The 19,574-nt window shown below is 47.9% G+C and overlaps 2 protein-coding genes and 1 pseudogene across 2 annotated transcripts in view; 1 reads left to right on the top strand and 2 right to left on the bottom strand.

Moving 5' to 3' along the window:
* The window catches only part of LOC149430628 (protein kinase C alpha type-like), a 258,220-nt gene that overhangs the window by 97,020 nt on the left and 141,626 nt on the right, over window positions 1–19,574 (top strand). The window lies entirely within an intron of this gene.
* On the bottom strand, window positions 2,759–5,016 carry LOC149430631 (zinc-binding protein A33-like). The gene has a single exon (XM_089666174.1). It carries the CDS (start codon window positions 4,966–4,968, stop codon window positions 3,553–3,555), a length of 1,416 nt encoding a protein of 471 aa, XP_089522300.1. The 5' UTR covers window positions 4,969–5,016; the 3' UTR covers window positions 2,759–3,552.
* On the bottom strand, window positions 14,269–15,766 carry LOC149430630 (E3 ubiquitin-protein ligase TRIM17-like; annotated as a pseudogene).

The following is a 19,574-nucleotide window of genomic DNA, read 5'->3' as shown; positions in this document are numbered from 1 at the left end:
TTGCATGCTTAGAATCCGACATGTTTGTTGTACACAAGTTGATTGATGGATTGACTTGGGTACAATCAGCCTGTCCATAGATGGTTTGAATCTCGACCTGTCCCTGCTGAATCGGCCAAGATTCCAACCATCTATGTTGTGTCCCAGCCATGTTCTCATTCATTTATAGAGGCTACTGGCCTCTGCCGGTAGAAGATATCTAGCTATCCTCAGCCCTCTGAGGAAGAGGGTTTGCCCTCGAAACGCATTAGCCAGTCCAGACTCCCGAAAGATGTCCATTTGATGGAATCCACCTCATGGGTCCTTCTCACCATTGTCTTTGTGATTTATTAAGCTTCATTGTCACCTTGGTTTGTTAGTATATTTTAATCTTCGTTTTTTATCACTAAACCCCCTGTGTGATAAATGCACCAGGTCAGTGCGCCTTTTTGTTTTCTTTTGCAGTGGGTAGAAGATATCTATAGATGTATATCTAGAAGTAACTCCTTATTCTAGACCTCCGGACAGTCAAGTTGTCCTAAGTTCTTTTCCTTTATCAGTGGCTCTCTGAAACATATACAACATTTTGTCTTCTTGGGACATTAGGTGACAGATATTAGGAGTCTGTGAGATCTGGAGGCTGGGGGTTGAAGGCCGACCCCAGGAAGCTTGTATGACCTGGTCCTGTGGGCTCTGCTCCTTGTACCCTGCCATCCCACATTAGATGTACACTTCGTATAACCAGGATCTGAGGTCTGGTCCAGTGTCCTCATATGTTCTCTCTACTGTATACAGCATTAAAATATGTGCCATCATATCATGCAAATAACGCCCTCCTCAATGTCAGTCGCCTGCATTGGGTACGGAACTTGCATTTCATTTTGAATAAATGTATCTGCTACATTGACACATGTCAACAATTCAACACCCACCACTCATAGATCTATTAAAACAGAATGGGTAAGGGAGGAGATTTGGCCTCCCAGGCCCTCCATTGGATTGTCCCATCTACACCATCTGGACTGGCCCCATCAGACACCATTTACCTCCAATACACCCCCCCCTTGTGGAGGGACTGGGAAGTGCACAGTTCTGCCTGATGGTGGAGTCCACCTGGTTTGTTGTAGGAGCCGGGGGTTGTAGCTGGGCCCCTGGATATCCACTGGGCCCTAGTCTCTGCCTAGTTTGCTATATGTATTAACCATGCCCATTATTGAAAGTGTAAAGAAAGGAGAAATATGAAAGTTATCTATAACCCGATTATCTTGTTATAAAAAATTTCTACATATAGAGATCAGGCACACTGATAGTGGTTGTGTAGTACACACCGAGCGGAGCAGGGTGGGGGGGTTGTAGGTGAAGGAAGCCGTACATTTATGTATTGAGTCATGCAGTGAAGATCTTTAATTTCCTGTCTTTTGTTCTGGAAGTTGTCCCTTCGATAATCTGTAAGAAGGTGAATCCTGCACTGTATACACATTCACTCAGCATGGTGTAGGGGTATCAACCAGATCAGCATTGAGTGATCCTCCAATACAATGGTCTCCAAACTTTTAAAACAAAGGGCCAGTTTACTGCTCTTCAAACATTAGGGGGGCCAGACTGTTGCCAGTGGGAGTAGAAAATGCCCTGGCATTGGTGGCAGTTAGAGGAATGGTGCCCCATCATTGGTGTCAGTTAGAGGAATGGTGCCCCATCATTGGCATCAGTGGGAGGAATAGTGCCCCATCATTGGTATCAGTGGGAGGAATAGTGCCCCATCATTGGTATCAGTGGGAGGAATAGTGCCCCATCATTGGTGTCAGTGGTAGGAATAGTCCCCCATCATTGGTATCAGTGGGAGGAATAGTGCCCCATCATTGGTATCAGTGGTAGGAATAGTGCCCCATCATTGGCATCAGTGGGAGGAATAGTGCTCCATCATTGGTGTCAGTGGGAGGAATAGTGCCCCATCATTGGTGTCAGTGGGAGGAATAGTGCCCCATCATTGGTGTCAGTGGGAGGAATAGTGCCCCATCATTGGTGTCAGTGGGAGGAATAGTGCCCCATCATTGGTGTCAGTGGGAGGAATAGTGTCCAATCATTGGTGTCAGTGAGAGGAATAGTGTCCAATCATTGGTGTCAGTGGGAGGAATAGTGCCCCATCATTGGTGTCAGTGGGAGGAATAGTGCCCCATCATTGGTGTCAGTGAGAGGAATAGTGTCCAATCATTGGTGTCAGTGGAAGGAATAGTGCCCCATCATTGGTGTCAGTGGGAGGAATAGTGCCCCATCATTGGTATCAGTGGGAGGAATAGTGCCTCATCATTGGTGTCAGTGGGAGGAATAGTGTCCCATCATTGGTGTCAGTGGGAGGAATAGTGCCCCATCATTGGTGTCAGTGGGAGGAATAGTGCCCCATCATTGGTGTCAGTGGGAGGAATAGTGCCCCATCATTGGTGTCAGTGGGAGGAATAGTGCCCCATCATTGGTGTCAGTGGGAGGAATAGTGCCCCATCATTGGTGTCAGTGGGAGGAATAGTGCCTTATATCATTGGAAGGAAAAAGTGCCACAAGGGCCAAATAAAGGCAAGCAAAGGGCCATATGCGGCCCACGGGCCACAGTTTGGAGATCCCTGGTCTAATACATTGACCTAGACGATGAGAGGAGACCAGGTCCACCCTGGTTAGAGAAATTCACTTACAGTTGGGTTCCTGAGCGATCATTCACTCTCTGGGGTTCAATATAAAACCATTCATTGCCTAAAACAGTTATAAAATGAAGCTGCGTACTCGTGTGTGATACAAAGATACATTTTATTAAATGTGATAAAGATACATTGTGCCTAATATACAGTATATATTATATACCCGTCCCCCTTAGTGGTACCAAACACACGCTGTATGCTGATTGGACATTTCCATACAATCTTCTATGTGTGTGATCACATCATTAACACACATTGTTCCTGAGTACACATTATATCTGTAGAGGCAGACACCCCGACATCGACCTTTCATTGGGGAGTTAGTGGCAGTTGGACATAAATCCAGCCAATCAGCGTCTCCCCCGAGAACGAATGTCAGAGGTGTCTGCTGGTGTCCCGAGACATGAAAACCTCCAATCAGATGGAAATCTATTAATGGCCATCACATCTCTATGGGGATCATTCTAAATAAAACTGTAACCTAAAATGTCAGTATAATAATAATAATAATAGTTGTATCTGTAATGCATCGATATTAATACATCATCACCCACCTGAACCCATAATATAGTCATTTATTATAATATAAAGAGCCTTAAGAAATCTTTCCCCTAAATGTATATAAGATATATAAAGATCTCATATAAGAAGTCTTATACCCCGTCATACCTCTATTGTATCTATTAATGAAAAACATTTTATTTGCTCCACTATGTCTGTATTGTACATTAAAATATTCCCCAAATATAAAACCCGAGCAAAGATCCATAATTATAAATTCTGTCCAGTTCAAGACCAACCACATCTGTACAATCTGGATCCTACATGTGATTGATGACTGTACAGATGTGATTGGTCCTAACGTGGGGTTGCACCAGGCGTCCTTCTAGATCACCCTAATCTGACTGTGTGAGTTATCAGTAATATTCTTTTTCAGTTGGAATACGGCATGGAGGGGCTCGGTGAAGGTGGTGGTGAAGGTGTGGAGAAGATTGGGGGGGTCAGATAACTCACAGAAGGATAGCTGCCCGGCCTGGTAATCCAGATAGACTATTAGCCTGTTAGAGGTAATCGTATGAGACAGAAGTTTGGATTCACCCTTGTGCAGCATCTGATATGAATGACCTGTCCTCCCGACCCCCCAGGACTTATCATTTTCTCCTATCGAGCCCCCTCTCCTCCTCATGCTGGGATACCCCATCCCTATCGCCCAATCCCCTGTAGTACTGGTCTCCACAATCCAGCAATGTTGCCCTGAAGAAAACGTGTTGATGCTCAAGACCTGACCAGACTCAAACCTGTTGGCAGTGTTCGGCCGTACCTGCCTCACATCGGTAGACATGGCAGATTTCCAGTCATAGAATATTTGTACATTATCAGCCGCTGTAGTTATATCCAGAGTTATTCCAACAGGCTTTTGCCCAGGGAGATAAATGTCCTTCATTTTAATTATGTCTAACAATCCTACATGTGTCATCAATGATAACAATATGCGAGACCTCCATGAAATAAGGAATTCATCTGGTTCTCGTGTCTCCTCCCAGCATAGGCTCGTGTCGTGATCAATATCAGAGTCCTGGTCCTGTAGTAGAGTTATTGGATCAGCCGTGTTCACTTTCTCCATGTGTTCAATCTTCCTGGAAAGCTCTTCCGTCTTTGATTCCAAATTCTTGATCAACTTGTATGCTGGGATCTCCTGCTGTTCCTCTTTGGAAATCTCATTCCCGATTTGGTTCTCCAGGTTCTCCAGACGTTTCCTGATTCCTCTTAAAAGTGCAGTGAATTTCCCTTTTATATCTTCTCTGTGTTTCTTCGTTGTTCCCCTGCGATTGTGCAGATCTTTGACTGTCCTGTCAGTCTTCTCTCTCTCTGCTTTCAGTGTCTGCAAGTCATTTCTTAGTTTCTTCTTCTTCTTCTCAGAGGCCACCTCCAGCCTCTCCACCTGATGTCCCCGGTGTTCTCCTTCCACCATGCAGAACATACAGATACAGGTGGAGTCCTCTGCGCAGTATAACTCCAGGGTCCTGTTGTGTTCCGAGCATTTTCTCTCCTGACCAGCCAAGGATTTCAGCTTTTCAGCAATGTTAGAGAGATCTGTATTCTTCTGCAGTGAAGGTTTTCTTCGAAATCTCTTCCTGCACTGAGGACAGCTGTAATCTTCACCATTTCTCTCTTTGTTGTCCAGATATGTCTTCATACATTCCCGGCAGAAGTTGTGTCCACAGGTCAGTGTCACAGGATCGGTATAAAGGTTCAGGCAGATGGAGCACTTCACATTTTCTTCCACATCTGCAGACGCCATTGTATCAAATATGAAGAAATGAAACTGAATATTTTGTAATACTGTATTCAGGGCGTTGTCTGCTGAGATCTGGTTGGAGGGTTGGTTTTTAACTTCACTTCGCAGAAGGGGTGGTCTGGTTATGTGACATCACGCATCTACTTTCCTTCAGCCAATCAGTTTAATCATTGTTAGACCGTATCAGCGATCGTTTTAATGATTCCATCATTTTGTCATCAGTCACAGGAACTCCCCTATGATGGTGGCTGGTTCTGTGTTTACCCGGCTTTAGAGTACAACTGTCACAGGAGAGTTCTATAGGCTGCCATTATTAACCCCTGAAATCTGTGTCCCTTCACTCTCCGTCACTACTGACCTCTGACCTCTGCGTCACTACTGACCTCTGACCTCTGCGTCGCTACTGACCTCTGAACTCTGCGTCGCTACTGACCTCTGAACTCTGCATCGCTACTGACCTCTGCGTCACTACTGACCTCTGCCCTCTGCGGCACTACTGACCTCTGCCCTCTGCGGCACTACTGACCTCTGCCCTCTGCGGCACTATTGACCTCTGCGTCACTACTGACCTCTGCCCTCTGCGTCACTACTGACCTCTGCCCTCTGCGTCACTACTGACCTCTGCCCTCTGCGTCGCTACTGACCTCTGAACTCTGTGTCGCTACTGACCTCTGACCTCTGCGTCGCTACTGACCTCTGCCCTCTGCGTCACTACTGACCTCTGCGTCACTACTGACCTCTGCCCTCTGCGTCACTACTGACCTCTGCGTCACTACTGACCTCTGCCCTCTGCGTCACTACTGACCTATGGACTACAGGTGGGGGATACCCAGTAATGTCTAGAGGTGGACTAAGGATAGGGTAGAGGAGATGCTATGAGGATCAGTGATCTGCCCATACTGGCCGGGAAACAATCAAGTCTTCTGACATATAGTAAGTTAGGATGATGACGTGCAGATAAGTCCCGGCACTGACAGCCGTCTGCTGAACTCGCTCTGCGTTGGTGACAGAAATTGATTTTTGAATGAAGGTATCTGCTGCACCCAACGTCGTGCCTTGGTGGGGAGGGGAAGGGTGCGGTCGCCCAAGGTGTATGCAGGGATTCCAGTAAATGAATTGTTAAAAATGTCTGGCGGCTACCTTACACTTTGTTTTCTGTGTGCATTGCATGACAGTACAGTGCATGTTGTATTTGCACCGCAGTGCTGCTTCTGGACGCCTTACAGCAGCAGTTCAGTGCATGGGAAGACTCATTCCCAGCTCCTGTCACATGACACAACCAAGAGGAGGGGCTTCCCTCACTCTGAACCCCCCCTGCATCTGGTAAGGGAGGGGGTAGATCTTTACCTAAGGGGGGTCCCAGCTGCGGAGGGGGTGGGGGGGTCAATACTGAGGGGGAGGGCCTAGACAGGGTGGAGCAGGGTGGTCTATACTGAGGGAGAAGGATTTTTATGGCAGGGGTGGGCCTGTACTGTGGGATGGGGGGGGGGGCTGTGGTATCTGTACTGGAGTGGAATTGGGTCTGTGGGGGCAAATATGTGGCATATGGGCTGGTAGGGAAGGAGGAGGGGGGAGGTGAATTTATTCTGGGAGGAGGGGTTCATGTTTGATTCTATTCCACACCCTGCACTCCCTGCTTTATGCACTCCTGAGCCCTGCACTCGGCATTACATGCTCCTGAGCCCTGCACTGTTATACGTATGTCTGACTCCAGCACTGAGATATACACAGCCCCTGCACTCTCTGTGACACACACTCCTGAGTCTGATCCTGTCTTCTCTGATCCTCCCCTTCTTCCAGTGTCTCACTCTTATCTCCTGATAAGACATATCGTGTGGAGATGCTCTGCACATGCTCAGTTTTGTATGTATTGCTAAAGAGGTTTTTCTTCATGGGAGAGTGCATGTGATCAGCACAGGGCCAATGAGCACTGTCCAGACAGAGGTTCAGGGGTTCTGCATGCTCTGCTGGTCACTGATAGAAGTCACAAGACTGCTATATGCTGCTGATTGCGGATATAGTGAATGCGGGGTCTGGGGAGAGCGGATATAGTGAATGCGGGGTCCGGGGAGAGCGGATATAGTGAATGCGGGGTCCGGGGAGAGAGGATATAGCGAGTGCGGGGTCCGGGGAGAGCGGATATAGTGAATGCGGGGTCCGGGGAGAGCGGATATAGTGAGTGCGGGGTCCGGGGAGAGCGGATACACGGGGAGAGCGGATACAGTGAATGCGGGGTCCGGGGAGAGTGGATACAGTGAATGCGGGGTCCGGGGAGAGCGGATACAGTGAATGCGGGGTCCGGGAGACCGGATACAGTGAATGTTGGGTCCGGGGAGAGCGGATATAGTGAATGCGGGGTCCGGGGAGAGCGGATATAGTGAATGCGGGGTCCGGGGGGAGCGGATATAGTGAATGCGGGGTCCGGGGAGAGCGGATATAGTGAATGCGGGGTCCGGGGAGAGCGGATATAGTGAATGCGGGGTCCGGGGAGAGCGGATATAGTGAATGCGGGGTCCGGGGAGAGCGGATATAGTGAATGCGGGGTCCGGGGAGAGCGGATATAGTGAATGCGGGGTCCGGGGAGAGCGGATATAGTGAATGCGGGGTCCGGGGGGAGCGGATATAGTGAATGCGGGGTCCGGGGAGAGCGGATATAGTGAATGCGGGGTCCGGGGAGAGCGGATATAGTGAATGCGGGGTCCGGGGAGAGAGGATATAGCGAGTGCGGGGTCCGGGGAGAGCGGATATAGTGAATGCGGGGTCCGGGGAGAGCGGATATAGTGAGTGCGGGGTCCGGGGAGAGCGGATACACGGGGAGAGCGGATACAGTGAATGCGGGGTCCGGGGAGAGCGGATACAGTGAATGCGGGGTCTGGGGAGAGCGGATACAGTGAATGCGGGGTCCGGGGAGAGCGGATACAGTGAATGCGGGGTCCGGGAGACCGGATACAGTGAATGTTGGGTCCGGGGAGAGCGGATATAGTGAATGCGGGGTCCGGGGAGAGCGGATATAGTGAATGCGGGGTCCGGGGGGAGCGGATATAGTGAATGTTGGGTCCGGGGAGAGCGGATATAGTGAATGCGGGGTCCGGGGAGAGCGGATATAGTGAATGCGGGGTCCGGGGGGAGCGGATATAGTGAATGCGGGGTCCGGGGAGAGCGGATATAGTGAATGCGGGGTCCGGGGAGAGCGGATATAGTGAATGCGGGGTCCGGGGGGAGCGGATATAGTGAATGCGGGGTCCGGGGAGAGCGGATATAGTGAATGCGGGGTCCGTGGAGACCGGATATAGTGAATGCGGGGTCCGTGGAGACCGGATATAGTGAATGCGGGGTCCGAGGAGAGCGGATATAGTGAATGCGGGGTCCGAGGAGAGCGGATATAGTGAATGCGGGGTCCGGGGAGAGCGGATATAGTGAATGCGGGGTCCGGGGAGAGCGGATATAGTGAATGCGGGGTCCGGGGAGAGCGGATATAGTGAATGCGGGGTCCAGGGAGAGCGGATATAGTGAATGCGGGGTCCGGGGAGAGCGGATATAGTGAATGCGGGGTCCGGGGAGAGCAGATAAAGTGAATGCGGAGTCCGGGGAGAGCGGATATAGTGAATGCGGGGTCCGAGGAGAGCGGATATAGTGAATGCGGGGTCCGGGGAGAGCGGATATAGTGAATGCGGGGTCCGGGGAAAGCGGATATAGTGAATGCGGGGTCTGGGGTTTAGTAACACTTTCAATGAATTTCTAGTATGTGCTGGGGGTCGGGTTTTTAAAAAAATGATTGGCTCTGGGTGCTAGATATGCTAGGTACACCATTGGCTGCACCCACAGAGACAGATTGAAGCAGAATGGGGCCCCAATCAACCCCCCCCCCCAATCCTTTCTAATGACATTGATAGGAATTGCATTAGGCCCAGAGAAGTCACCTCACCAACATTGTCTGTACCAGGGGGTCCCATCAGACACTAACTGCCTACAAGTCCCTCCTCCCTTGTGAGGTGACAGGTCCTCATCTGTGACCAATTGTGTGATCCCTTTGGCTTACTACAGGAGCCGGGGGTTGTAGCTGGGCCCCCTGGACATGCTTTGGGCCCTAGGCTGCCTACATTGCCTTGTGAATTATCGGTTCTGCCATTGCTAAATCTGTGACCATTTATTACATGTAGGGGAGGAAGAATGTAGACGTCACCTATAACCCGAATATCTTGTCACAAACATAATTTCTCTCCACATTTTTTGCATACAAAGGTCAGGCATACTGACAGTGATTGCATTGTGCAGTACACACCGAGCGGAGCGGGGTGGGTGGTGCTGGTGAAGGAAGAGGTACATTTATGTATTGAGTCATGCAGTGAAGATCTTTAATTTCCTGTCTTTAGTTCTGGAAGGTGTCCCCCCGATAATCTGTATGAAGGTGAATCCTGCACTGTAGACACATTCACTCAGCATGGCGTAGGTGTATCAACCAGATCAGCATTGACTGATCCTCCAATACATCGACCTAGACGATGAGAGGAGACCAGGTCCACCCCGGATAGAGAAATTCACTTACAGGTGGATTCCTGAGGGATCATTCACTCTCTGGGGTTCAATATAATTCCATTCATTGCCTGTAATAGTTATAAAATGAAGCTGCGTACTCATGTGTGACACAAAGGTACATTTTATTACATGTGATAAAGATACATTGTGTGTAATATACAGTATACATTATATACCCGTCCCCCTTAGTGGTACCAAACACGCGCTGTATGCTGATTGGACATTTCCATACAATCTTCTATGTGTGATCACATCATTATTGCTGAGCACACATTACATCTGTGGAAGCAGACACCCCGACATCGACCTTTTATTGGGGGGTCAGTGGCATTTAGATATAAATCCAGCCCAGCCAATCACTGACTCCACCAGGAACCAATGGCAGAGATATCTGCGAGACATGGCGACCTCCAATCAGATGGGAATCTATGGATGGCCATGACATCTCTGTGGGGATCACTGTATATAAATCTGTAAAGTGTCAGTGTAATATTCACATTATATCTATATTAATATACACTCACCCACCTGAATTTGCAGTATTTAGTCATTTTGTATCTATATAATGAGCCTTCGGGATCTCTCCTCTGGATGTATAGAAGATGTACTGTAGGCCTATATACCCCCCCCCCCCCCAACCACCATACCTGTGTTTAGCATTAATAATGATTGGCTGAGATATATCTGTATACTGTGTATGTATTGTACACTAAAATATTCCTCAGTCAGATGGAAATCCATGGATGGCCATCACACCTCTGGGGATCATTCTATATAAATCTGTGTCATAGTGTCAGTGTAATATTCACATTATATCTATATTAATATACACTCACCCACCTGAATTTGCAGTATTTAGTCATTTTGTATCTATATAATGAGCCTTCGGGATCTCTCCTCTGGATGTATAGAAGATGTACTGTATGAACAAACGAAGCCAGCGCTCAAATCTTCATGCAGACTCAGATAACAAACTGTCATTCGTAGAGGAGCAGCCCTTAAAGATCGGGAAATCTGGATACTGGTGAACAAAAGCAAACCGGGGCGCACTCTCTAAGTGCATTAACATTGTAAACCAAGAATGTAATATAAAGCATAAGAATGCATAATCACAAACCAAAGTGGGATAAAAACCGCCAAGAAGAGTCCATAATGACAGTCCAAAGTGATAACAGACCCTTAGTGAGGTAATCTAACGCATTTCGGGAGACGAACAGAGCTCTGATGAAGGGAGTGTCTCCCGAAATGCGTTAGCTTACCTCACTAAGGGTCTGTTATCACTTTGGACTGTCATTATGGACTCTTCTTGGCGGTTTTTATCCCCCTTTGGTTTGTGATTATGCATTCTTATGCTTCATATTAAATTCTTGGTTTTCTGTTTTTCTTTTGTTCACTAAGATATACTGTATATGTATTGTACATTAAAATATTCCTTAGATGGAAATCTATGGATGGCCATCACATATCTCTGGGGATCCTTCTATAGAAATCTGTAACAAAGTGTCAGTGTAATATCGGTGTTCTATCTGTAATGTATCTACAAAATCTCCCACCTGAACCCGGGATATCTATAGTCATTGTGTATCTATATAATGAGCTGTACAAATATCTCCTCTAAATATATACAAAATACACTGTGTATTGTAGTATACGAAGGCTTATATACCCCCCCCATATTTATTATTATTATACAGTATTTATAAAGCGCCAATAGTTCGCTCAGCGCTGTACATTACAGGGGGGGACAGAACATGTGACAGAACAATACCAATACAATGTGATACATGAGGGGATTGAGGGCCCTGCTCCTTGGAGCTTACAATCTAGGAGGGAGGGGGTGGTGGCACAGGAGGAGATAGCTGTGGGGGATGGGGTGGTAGGAAGAGTGGAGGAGGTCGGCAAGTTAGCAGGGGGTGGGGCAGACTTCCCTGAAGAGGTGGGTTTTCAGGGTGCGCCTAAAGGAGAGGAGAGTAGGTGATAATCTGATGGGTTGGGGCAGAGAGTTCCAGAGGATGGGTGACACCCTGGAGAAGTCCTGGAGGCGGGCATGGGAGGAGGAGACCAGGGAACTAGAGAGAAGGAGGTCTTGTGAGGAGCGGAGTGTGCGTGCTGGGTGGATATTAGGTCAGTGATGTAGTTCGGGGCAGTATGGTGGATGGCTTTGTACGTCAGTGTTAGGATTTTGAATTTGATCCGTTGGGCAATCGGAAGCCAGTGGAGGGATTGCAGAGGGGGGTGGAGGTCACTGAATGGAGGCCAGTGGAGGGATTGGCAGAGGGGGGTGGCGGAAACGGAGCGGTTGGAAAGGTGATTGAGTCTGGCAGCCGTATTCAGGATGGACTGAAGCGGGGATAGCCAGCGGCGAGGCAGGCCAGTGAGGAGGGAGTTGCAGTAGTCGAGTCGTGATATGATGAGGGAGTGGATGAGCTGTTTAGTGGTTTCTGGGGTTAGGAACGTGCGGATTTTGGCGATGTTGCGGAGGTGGAGTCTGCATGTTGCGGAGGTGGAGTCTGCATGTTGCGGAGGTGGAGTCTGCATGTTACGGAGGTGGAGTCTGCATGCTGCGGAGGTGGAGTCTGCATGTTGCGGAGGTGGAGTCTGCACGAGTTTGTTAAAGATTGGACTTGGGGCTGGAAGGATAGGTTGGAGTCCAAAATGACACCCAGTACTCTGGCCTGCGGGGCGGGTTTGATGGTGGCGTTGTTGGACATGATGGAGAAGTCAATGGGGGGTGGTATCCGGGCTGGGGGGAAGACAAGAAACTCTGTTTTGGAGAGGTTCAGTTTAAGGAAGTGGAGCGACATCCAATCTGATATGTCGCTCAGTAGGTGTGTGATTCGGGCGGAGACCGAGGGGGTGAGGTGGGGGGTTGAGAGATAGATTTGTGTGTCGTCGGCATAGAGGTGGTAGTTGAAGCCGTGAGAGTGTATGAGTTGGCCAAGGGAGGAGGTGTAGATGGAGAAGAGAAGGGGCCCGAGGACAGAGCCTTGAGGAACCCCAACAGAGAGGGGGAGTGAGGGGGAGGTGGTGGCATTATAGGTAACGCTGAAGGAGCGTTGTGACAGGTAGGATGAGAGCCAGGAGACAGCAGAATCTGTGAGGCCGAGGGAGTGTAGTTTTTTGAGGAGGAGGGGGTGGTCGACTGTGTGGAAGGCCGCAGAGAGGTCAAGGAGTAGGAGCACTGAATAGTGGCCATTAGCTTTGGCGGTTAGCAGGTCATTGGAGAGTTTGAGTAAGACGGTTTCGGTGGAGTGTAGGGGACGGAAGCCGGACTGTAGGGGACCGAGGAGGTTGTTGTCGTTGAGGTGAGAGCATACATGTATTGTATTGATGGATCTGTAATATCTGTATTGTACATGAACCTTTCATGCATGAATTGTGAAAGTTGCAGTCAGGAGGTTTTTTTTCCCTCAGCACTTTTATGACTTTTTGGGCATAACAAAGAATAACACATTTTTTTGAACATTCATTTTCCAAGGAGTTCTTCAGTCAAGAGGACGGCATGCATTTGAGGTTTTAACTGAAGTAATAATTTAGGTGGTATTTGTTCTAGTACCCTATGGGCCTTTCTATCATACTCTGCCCTTGAGCGCTACGAAATATAACGACATGGATTATTGGGCCTCATGCACACTGGACGTATTTAACATGGATCCTAGGAGCGCTTGGTGTGGGTTTTTTAATTTTTGTTTTGCTTCTAAACGCCCCTGGATGTTACCCTTTGTGTCCATTCTCACATAAGTTCTTAGAGGCAGAAGAAACCACTGCCAGTGCATGCCGGAGCAGCCGTGGTTTGTCAGAAAAAATGCTCGAAACGCGTGTCAACGCTAGGCTCAACTTGAGAGATAATTCAATTCAATGGTTAGAATAATGATTTATTCTGACCTCTGAAATGAATTAACGCCCTAAACAGTTGATGTGCCGAACGTGTTACACACTTTTCTTCAAGCGTCGAGCAGTGTTTTAAGCCATAATGCTGCTGCCGGGAGATAAGATGTCTGCAAGAGCTAGCAAAACGTCCAGCGTGCGCGGGCCTTCCTCACCTAATGGAACGTATCTGCACAACATGATGTTTTTGTTACAAAAACCACAAATTACATTCTAATAGCGTAAATAAATTGATTTACAGCCGAAAAAAAAGTTGCTGCAGCTGTATTATGTTCAATTAGTCCCAGTGACAGTATGAATTGTAGATGAAACATAACCAGTCATGCATGATGTCCAATTCAGTGGACAGATGATTCATTGTAATTTCCGTCGAAGGTAAAAATCAATACTAATAAAATCTCTTAATATGTTTCTTTGGGTGTTACTTGAAGCTACCATATATTTTTTTTTTTGCTTCCAAGGATCTCATCCCGTAGAAGGATTAGCACAGATATTCCTAAGCTGCTCAGTCTTTCTGAGTTTCCATTGGCCATCTTGGTCTTGAGAAATATTTGTTGCACTTACAGTGGCTTTCCATTGGTTGGGTGGCAGGGTATGGGGGTGACACACGATAGTCCACTGTACTGGCTGATTATGTAACTATACAATCAGAACCCATGCATGTACAAGAAAACAGCTTTCCAATACCCGTCCACTGTACTGGCCACTGTGTATGAAAGGGTTAAAATATTCCCCAACTCTAATCCCAGACCAAAGATCCATAATTATAAATTCTGTCCAGCTCCAGACCAACCACATCTGTACAATCTGGATCTTACATGTGATTGAAGTCTATACAGATGTGATTGGTCCTAACGTGGGTTTGCACCAGAAGTCCTTCTAGATCGCCCTAATCTGACTGTGTGAGTTATAAATAAAATCCTTTTTCACTTGGAGCACAACATGGAGGGGCTCGGTGAAAGTGTGGAGAAGATTGGGGGGGGTCAGATATCTCGTAGAAAGATTGCTGCCCGGCCTGGTAATCCAGATAGACTATTAGCCTGTTAGAGGTAATTGTGTGAGACAGAAGCTTGGATTCATCCTTGTGCAGCATCTGATATGAATGACCTGTCCTCCCGACCCCCCAGGACTTATCATTTTTTCCTATCGAGCCCCCCTTCCTCCTCATACTGGAGTACCCCATCCCTATTGCCCAATCCCCTGTAGTACTGGTCTTCACCATCCAGTAATGTTGCCCTGAAGAAAATGTGTTGGTGCTCATGACCTGACAAGACTCAAACCTGTTGGCAGTGTTCGGCCGTTCCTGCCTCACATCGGTAGACATGGCAGTTTTCCAGTCATAGGATATTTGTACATTATCAGCCGCTGTATTTATATCCAGAGTTATTCCTACAGGCTGCAGCACAGGGAAATTAATGTTCTTCATTTTTATTGTGTCTGATAAACCTTTCTGTATCATCACTGATAAACCTAAGGGTGACCTGATTGAAGTGAGAACTTCATCTGGTTCATTCGTCTCATTCCATCGTAGACCAATCTTCTCCTCCGTATATCTATCTGGGTTCTGGTCTTGTAGTAGAGTTAGTGGATCAGCCGTGTTTGGCTCCTCCATGTGTCCAATCTTCCTGGAGAGGTCGTCCATCTTTAGTTCCAGATTCCGGATCAGATTGGAGACTGAGTCCTGCTCTGTCTGCCTGGAGAGCTCGCTCCGGACTCGGTTCTCCAGGTCCTCCAGACATTTCCTGATATCTTTGAACAATGCGGTGAGTCGCCCTTGTATGTCTTCTCTGTGTTTCCTCGCTATTCTCCTGCGATTGCACAGATTTTGGACTCTCTTCTCAGTCTTCTCTCTCTCTGATTTCAGTGTCTGCAAGTCGTTTCTTAGTTTATTCTTCTTCTTCTCAGAGGCCACCTCCAGCCTCTCCACCTGATGTCCCCGGTGTTCTCCTTCTACCATGCAGAACATACAGATACAGGTGGAGTCCTCTGTGCAGTATAACTCCAGGGTCCTGTTGTGTTCAGAGCATTTTCTCTTCTCCTGACCAGCCGAGGATTTCAGCTTTTCAGCAATGTTAGAGAGATCTGTATTCTTCTGCAGTGAAGGTCTGCCTCTGAATCTCTTCCTGCACTGAGGACAGCTGTAATCTTCACCGTTTCTCTCTTTAGTGTCCAGATATGTCTTCATACATTCCCGGCAGAAGTTGTGTCCACAGTAGAGGGTCACAGGATCGGTATAAAGGTTCAGGCAGATGGAGCACGTCACATCATCTTCCACATCTGCAGACGCCATTGTATCAAATATGATGAAATTAAACAAAGTATTATGAGGAAGTGAAACTAAATAGTATTATGAAGAAACAAAACTTAAAGGGAATATGGTAAGACGTGCCAGCTCTGTTAACAATGACATCATTTTGTCACTAATCACAGAAACTCCTATTGCCTATGACAGGGGTCTCCAAACTTTGTCAGGGGTCTCCAAACTATGACAGGGGTCTCCAAACTATGTCTGGGGTCTCCAAACTATGTCAGGGGTCTCTAAATTATGGCCCATGGGCCACATTTGACCCACATAGTTGCCAATATATATATGTGTTTCGGGGACACTTTTTTTTTTTTTTGCTGTGCATTCAATAGTCAATTGTAGAATGTGCGTTATGCATGCAATGGTGGTCAGTATATGCAGGAGAGGCGTTTATGACGGTGCGTAGTTGGATTGTTCTTTTTGGGTCTAGTGGGCGGAGACAGTTTGTCAGACGACCCCCAAACACTGAATTCAAGCCACAGTACACTGTGAAGACCGTGAAGCATGGTGGTGCAAGCATCATGATATGGGGATGTTTCTCATACTACGGTGTTGGGCCTATTTATCGCATACCAGGGATCATGGATCAGTTTGAATCCATCAGAATACTTGAAGAGGTCATGCTGCCTTATGCTGAAGAGGAAATGCCCTTGAAATGGGTGTTCCAACAAGACAACGACCCCAAACACACCAGTAAACGTGCAACATCTTGGTTCCAGACCAACAAGATGGACGTTATGGAGTGGCCAGCCCAATCCCCGGATCTTCATCCAATAGAAAACTTGTGGGGTGACATCAAAAATGCCGTTTCTGAGGCCAAACCAAGAAATAGAGAAGAACTGTGGAATGTGGTCCAATCATCCTGGGCTGGAATACCTGATCACAGGGGCCAGAAGTTGGGGGACTCCATGCAACACAGATGTACAGCAGTTCTCAGAAACAGTGCGACTACAACCAAATATTCATGAAGTCATTCAAAGGAAAGCAAAATCTTCAAACATTTCTCAGTTTATATAGTGAATGTTGGAGTTTGTAAAGAAGAATACAAACACTGAGATTTTTTTGAACCGTCTAATATTCACTTTTCTTCCATTTTTTTTAGAGGAACAACACAAATTTGATGTATTTTTCTTCATGTTGTGATTTGGAATAGAATGTGTCGTGTTCCCAATGCATTTGTGTGGATGGAAATAAAAGGATTAGAAGGATTTTCAGCTTTATTCACTTTTTTGAACACACTGATATTATTTTGAACACAACTGTATATACAGCAATGATTCCCAACCACTGGGCTGTGACCTCCCAGGTCTTTAACCAGCTGCAGGTCATCATAACCCCCCCAACAGTGCCTCCCAGCTCCCACAGTGCCCCCATGAGAGCCTTTGGCCCCCACATTGTCCAGAGCACCTCCAACAGTGCCTCCCAGCTCCCATAGTGCTCCTCAGTGGCCCGTTGCAACCCTGTGCCCCGATAGTGTCCAGAGCCTCCTGGCCACCCCCAACAGTGCCTCTAAACCTCCCATACTGCTTCTCGCCCTCACCCTACCCTCCAGCCTCCCACAGCAAAGCCTCCTGGATTGACCCCAACTCCCTCCAGAAACCTCATCCCCTACCGGGCCACTTGGTCTAATGCAGAGTCCCCTAACCCCTTCAGAACCCCAATCTTCCCAAAAGCGACACCCAGAACCTTCCTGCATTTGAGTACATACTCTGAATTCCCATATTTGTATTGTGTGAGTATAAACTTTTTTCTTTTATGTTTGGGAATGGGAGGTTTTGGAAGGTTTTTCCGGGCCTTGGTCTCATTAAGGCTGAGAACCACCAATCTAGAGTACCTTAATGTGGCTGTGCGACCCTTCCTCTCCCACTTGGAGCACGGCATGGAGGGGCTCGGTGAAGGTGGTGGTGAAGGTGTGGAGGGGCCTGACTGGGTCACACAGCGCATAAAAAGACAGACGCCCAGCCTCATAATCCAGACAGACTCCGAAGCTGGTACAGGGAACCATGTCTGATATATGTTTGGAGTTATGTTTGTGCTGTATATGATATGAACCATAACGTTTCTTGAGACCCCAGGACTTCTCACGTTCTATCCACCCCTGTCCCTTTCTTATACTGGGGTAGCACATACCTATAGCCCAGTTCCCTGATGTACTGGTTTCCACCACCCAGAAATGTCGCCCTGAAGAAATTGTATTGGTGCTTAAAACTCGACAAGTCTGAAACTTTCTACGTCTTGGGCGTATCTGATTCATATTGGTGGACTTGGCCGTTTTCAGGTCATCAGAGATTGTTCAGGTGAAGTTCTGTGTCTTCTCAGGTGGTCATCACAGTGATGATCCTCAAAGCAGACAGGATTTCACAGCCGCTGTGTCAAGGTCAACAGTAAGAGCAGAAGATCACCGGCTGGTCTCTGTCTTGTTCTGTTGATTCAAACCTTTTCTCATTGTTACTGAAATTTTGAAACTTCTGTAGCTCAGGTCCACTTCGACATCTCTGTCCGCACTCAGGACAGCCGTAATGTTCATCATTTGTCTGTCGGGTATGCAGAACGTTTGTAATACATTTGCGACAGATTTTGTGTCCACATCTCAGCATCATAAGATCGGCATAATCGTTCATCGATGATCTCCACAGACGTCATTGGAAGAAATGAAGAAATGAAACTAAATATTTTGTAGCAAAAATGTCCAGGGTGCAGTTTTGTAACTGGATTCCTACTCGGCCAAATGATCAGACTGAGAGCAAAGGGAACGCTAAAGGGTTTTACAGGTACAAACTAGAATAACGAATGAAAAACCGGGTCAGGATGGCAACGAGCATGCATATACTGCGCAATAATACAAAACCGATTATAAAAGCTGCACTGACATGCAGGGCTAGATATAGCCTGTCTGATGTGGGGAGTGCAATACAAAATGTCAGGGGGGGGGGGCAGAGAATGGGAGGTCTGCAGGGCAGAGCACAGGGGTCTGCAGAGCAGAGGATCGAGGACTGCAGGGCAGAGGACAGGGGATTGGGGACAGCAGGGCAGAACACAGGGGTCTGCAGGGCAGGGGATTGGGGACAGCAGGGCAGAGCACAGGGGGTCGCAACTGGCAGGGCATTCAGCAGAGCTCCTTCTTGAGAACAGCATGGCAGAGGACAGGGGTCTGCAGGGCAGAGGACAGGGGTCTGCAGGGCAGAGGACAGGGGTCTGCAGGGCAGAGGACAGGGGTCTGCAGGGCAGAGGACAGGGGTCTGCAGGGCAGGGGACAGGGGTCTGCAGGGCAGGGGACTGGGGACAGCAGGGCAGGGGACTGGGGACAGCAGGGCAGGGGACTGGGGACAGCAGGGCAGGGGACTGGGGACAGCAGGGCAGGGGATTGGGGACAGCAGGGCAGAGCACAGGGGTCTTCAGGGCTGAGGATTGGTCCCAGCAGGGCAGAGGACAGGGGGTCGCAACTGGCAAGGCACTCAGCGGAGCTCCTTCTCCCATCTTTAGTATCAGTTTTAATTTATTTTAAATATCCAAAACAAACTTCCGTGTCCGTGTCTCCATAGTTTATTTTATTCAGAAATCACTTTAAAAAATGCCCCCCTTCTCATTTCTAACTTTGCCCATCTGGGGTGACAGCAGCTGATTTGTGTAGCATTTAATTCCTGGAATCCATCTGCCCTTAGCTCAGGCATGCAGACAGGAGGATGTGCTTATCTGAGGAAGCCCCTCCTCTTATTGATACTTCAGAGAAGTATGACATCATTTTAGCCTAGGCTAGAAGCCAAGAAGTGACTGGAGAATTGTAAAAAAAAAAAAAAAACAGGCCTTAAGAGTTACTCGCCACCAGTTGCCCCACCTAACCTGCCCCGCCCCTAAACACACCCTTGTAAAGTATCTCATG

Source organism: Staurois parvus, unplaced genomic scaffold (genome assembly GCF_062004578.1).
Source record: "Staurois parvus isolate SC_StPar_1 unplaced genomic scaffold, SC_StPar_1.0 ptg002572l, whole genome shotgun sequence".
NCBI classification, from domain to species: Eukaryota; Metazoa; Chordata; class Amphibia; order Anura; family Ranidae; genus Staurois; species Staurois parvus.
This window is presented reverse-complemented; position numbering and strand designations above follow the sequence as displayed.

Excerpts from the sequence above, each read along its gene's own strand:
- LOC149430631 (XM_089666174.1), bottom strand. The coding sequence starts at position 4,968 with ATGGCGTCTGCAGATGTGGAAGAAAATGTGAAGTGCTCCATCTGCCTG.